Raw genomic sequence first — 4368 nt, 5'->3', positions numbered from 1 at the left:
AATAAATACACAATGTCCCCTTTGTGCTCCTTCAGGCCTTTAATAACTAACATTCCTTCTATTAAATCCTGCTGGGCATTTGCATTCCTAAGTGGACCTGAATGATAGAACACAAAAGACAGTGTGGGCCAATTTACAACTGATGAATGCTCTGAAAATGCTCTAAATTCATACATCAATACCAATACGATTACCATTAATCCAGCAACATTTACTCAGACATCCATTTAATAAAAATATAAAGAAAACTTATTATATGCCATTGATAGTGAAACAGAAGTTAAATAAACCCAGGCCTCAAAGATTTCATTTAAATATCCTCTGAGTACATCCTTAATGTCAGTGAGTATAAAATGAGAAAAAAATAATCTCATTAAAGTTTGAGGTAAGCAGTATGTAAAATGTAAAAATGAGAAAACCAAAAATTGAAGAAGTTACATTACAAGACAAATTAAATCTTCATTCAAATGTGTATAATGCAATGAGAAAATTGACATAAGTCATATTGGAATTATAAAGAAAGCATCAATCATGTGTATAAAACAGGAACAAATAAAGAGATATGCTTTAGATGTTCAAAGAAAGGGTAAAGTAAAAACCATTTCAGCAAAACCAAGGACAAATAAAAAGAACATAAACAAAGGTTAGAAGTCCATTTATTAGTGTCAGTAAGCATATCATTCACAGTGCATTTTAAAGTTAGCATGAAGATAAAATGAAAAGATAAAGTCAGAAAGAGGCTTAATTCAGACATGCTTCTATTTATAATAATGTTTTCTAAACATTTTAAAGTTAGCCTGAAGATAAAATGAAAAGATAAAGTCAGAAAGAGGCTTATTCAGACATGCTACTATTTATAATAATGTTTTATAAATGATTACACGAATATATGTTAATATATGTGTGTATATTTACATACACAGTAGAACAAGAACTAATTATGTTCTAGCGATTATTCTAAACTCTGTACATGCTTCCAGCTTCTATAATTCAATTTGTCTAAGATTTCTGTGAAATAACTATACTTTTTTCATTACTCAGATAACATAGTATTCAAAGTTCCAAAAACAATGGATACTGCAACAATTACAACAAAATAATAATGGAATAAGAAAATACAAATGAACATAAAAAGATAATAAAGATATATACATATGTGGAATTCATACTCTACATACACTCTGCTTGACAGTGATTTGATCTTCAGTGTAAAATGACAGAAATTTTATTTTGAAAGGAATCATAATTTCCATAATGGATTTATGAATATTTTAAATGTGTGTGTCTTAATAATACTATTACCCTTAACTATTTATAACATTAAAGATCATGCAAAGTTTGACACATGTTAAAAATCTTCTTTAAATTTAAATCACAATATAAGCAGACCAAAAAGACAGGTGCATAACTACCAAGTTCTTCACTCCTCTCCGTTCCAACACTGCAACCCTAATATTGACCCCTCATCTGTCTCCACTTTGGAATCCTGACTCCTGCTATAAAATCCTCTTTATGAATACATTTTGGATCCCAACACTTTCCTGAGAGCCTCCTTTACATCCTTGTTCCTCAGGCTGTAGATCAGGGGGTTCAGCATGGGAATCACTACAGTGTAGAACACTGTGGCCACTTTGTCAGCATCCCCACTGGTACCCGAACTGGGCCGGCAATAAATAGAAAGGATCGTCCCATGGAAGACCACAATGGCCGTGAGGTGGGAGGCACAGGTGGAAAAAGCTTTGCGCCTTCCCTCTGCAGAGCGCATCCTCAGGATGGTGATGACAATAAACAAGTAGGAAGGGAGGATGATCACAATGGTAATGACCTCATTGACAGTAGCCACTATGAACAACAGCACCTCATTCACAGTGACATCAGAACAAGCAAGACTTAAGAGAGGGGGTAGATCACAGAAGAAGTGGTTAATCACATTGGATCTATAAGATGGGATTTCAAGGGTTAAACACAAATGGATTAGAGAACACAGCGTCCCACAGAAGTAGCAGCAAGATACCAGCCCCACACAGAGCTTCTGAGACATGGTGACCATGTACAGCAGTGGGTTACAGATGGCCACAAAGCGGTCATAGGCCATCACTGCCAGCAGGAAGACCTCAGTGACTGCAAATGAACAGAATAAGTATAACTGCATCATGCATCCCAGGAAGGAGATGGATTTGTCTCTGTTGAGGATATTAGCCAACGCCTTTGGCACGATGATTGAGGAGTAGCAGAAATCTATAAAGGATAAGTGGCTGAGGAAGAAATACATAGGGGTATGAAGCCCAGAGCTCACATGAATCAGTAGTGTCATACCCAGGTTGGCCAAAACTGTGACTCCATAGATGAGGAGGAACATCAATGTGAGTAAGACTTGTAGCTCAGGGGCATCTGATAGTCCAAGGAGAATGAACTCTGTCACAGTGGAGCAGTTTTCTTTGCCCATGTCTCCGCATTATTTGAGTTTGGAGAAAAAAGAACTAAATGTCATTCACCACTTTATGATCTCAGCTTAGTTGTGTCTGTCTCCTATAAAAAGATATCAGATGAAGTGGGACTATTAAGATATCAAAAAAGAATATGATTTTGGTGAAATACAAGAAAGGTTCAGACATTGTATAATTGTATAATACAAATGGATTAAAACCCACAGGTCTACGATCCAACATAAACATTAACATTTATATGAACTGATATGATACTTGTAATTAGTTTTTCACAACTGAGAGTTCATCATTAAATCATTAAAAAAGAGGTAAAAGCATTATTTAATTATCTTTATTGCTTTGTGAAATTTAAATTTTTCATTCCAGGCAAATTCCAAATATTTGGATGCTAGGAAATATTTTTTAAAAAATATAGTACATTCTCTCAGTTTTCCACTGAAGTAATGGGAGATATGCTTGCTTAAGTTTGTTAACCCAGAAGTGTTCATACATTGCTATTATATTTTAGAGAGAGAAAGTAGTTTGGCACTCTATATTAACATTTTCTCCATAAAATATGCATTGTGATTTTGTTAATTACGCTCTTCAATATCAGCCATGGCTCAGGGAATTGGTACTCATCACTACAACATTATCGTAACTATGACCCATCAAACTTACAAAGATCTATTTTGTAAAGGAATTTACTGCTTTTCATTTGTTTGAAAGACTGATCAAAGATGTCCATAGAAAAATTATTTTTAAAATGTCTGATGCTGCCTTCCATAATAATTTGTGATATTAAGACATAGAAATAAAGTGTCAAGCAATAGGAAAATGTTCAAAATTATACTATATATGTGATGAAAATATGCAGCTAAATAAAATAATTTTGTATGATTCTTGGTGATATAAAAATCAACAAGATAAAACAAAGGTTAAAAAGCTAGAGTATATACACAAAATAGCATGTGCAATGCACACACACACTGCATTGCATATTTAATCCTTATAGCATCCATGAACATAAATATTTTATTCCTATTGTCATTTAAGGGAATTTATAATTTGCTTGAATTCTCAAAATATAAGCATTATGTTGTAGAAGGGAGAAGGAGGGTAAAATTTTTTCTAATGAGGGACTCATACATCCCAAGCCTTTGACACACAATTAGTGTAGTAAAAGTATGAGTGGCCCCTCCTTTGTTCTCTGTTTTCCCAACCTTCTGTAGATACCTATGTGACTCTACAGGCACCAGTCAGGGCTATTCATGGAGAAAAAAAGAACTGAACTAGAGAGCAAAAGAGCTGGGTATTTTTTCCAGTTACAACCTATTTCAAAGATGCACAGGATACACATACTCCCAAATCCAACTTTGGGAACAAATAATTGTTGTGATAATATGGTTTTCTCTGTTCAAATGACAAGGAAAAGTGAATTGTTTGTCTTTCCTTGAGTTCAAAGCTGTTGTAATTTTGAAAACCTTTTCCTATTTTCATGTCTAAACATGACAAATCAGGATATTAATTGCTCATAGAGCAGTGTGTCTTTTCCCATGTTGACTATGATTCCAATAGCATATTTGTCAGTGTCTGGAGACATTTGTTTTTTACAACAGGGAGTGGGTGCTACTGACACATAATGCAGATGCTGCTAAATGTTCTACTATGCTCACGAGGGTACCAACCTCACAACCTCTTGCCCCCATCCCACACAACCTAACATTATCATCACCAAAATGTCTATAGCACCATAGTAGAGAAACCTGCCATAGTGACATTTCAGAGGGCTTTGCACAGAGCTAAAATGGTCGCTTTTTGTATCCTGCCTCTGGGTGTTTCACATGTCCATGTCCCTCCATGAGCAGTCCTATAGGATTCTCACTGCCACCCTCAGCATCAGGGAGACAGTCCAGATGGTCTCTGTGCAGTCTTCACCATC

The 4368-nt window shown here is 35.2% G+C and overlaps 1 protein-coding gene across 1 annotated transcript; it reads right to left on the bottom strand.

Annotated features, from left to right (window-relative positions):
- Window positions 1-1510: 1510 nt before the first annotated feature.
- LOC105861289 (olfactory receptor 5L1-like) lies at window positions 1511-2446 on the bottom strand. Its single transcript, XM_012746676.3, has one exon. The coding sequence runs from the start codon at window positions 2444-2446 to the stop codon at window positions 1511-1513; it is 936 nt and encodes a 311-aa protein (XP_012602130.2).
- Window positions 2447-4368: the final 1922 nt, after the last annotated feature.

The sequence above is a fragment of the Microcebus murinus genome, chromosome 4 (genome assembly GCF_040939455.1).
Source record: "Microcebus murinus isolate Inina chromosome 4, M.murinus_Inina_mat1.0, whole genome shotgun sequence".
In the NCBI taxonomy this organism is placed as follows: domain Eukaryota; kingdom Metazoa; phylum Chordata; class Mammalia; order Primates; family Cheirogaleidae; genus Microcebus; species Microcebus murinus.
Note: the sequence above shows the minus strand (reverse complement) of the source record. Positions and strands in the feature narration are given on the sequence as shown.

Excerpts from the sequence above, each read along its gene's own strand:
- LOC105861289 (XM_012746676.3), bottom strand. The coding sequence starts at position 2,446 with ATGGGCAAAGAAAACTGCTCCACTGTGACAGAGTTCATTCTCCTTGGA.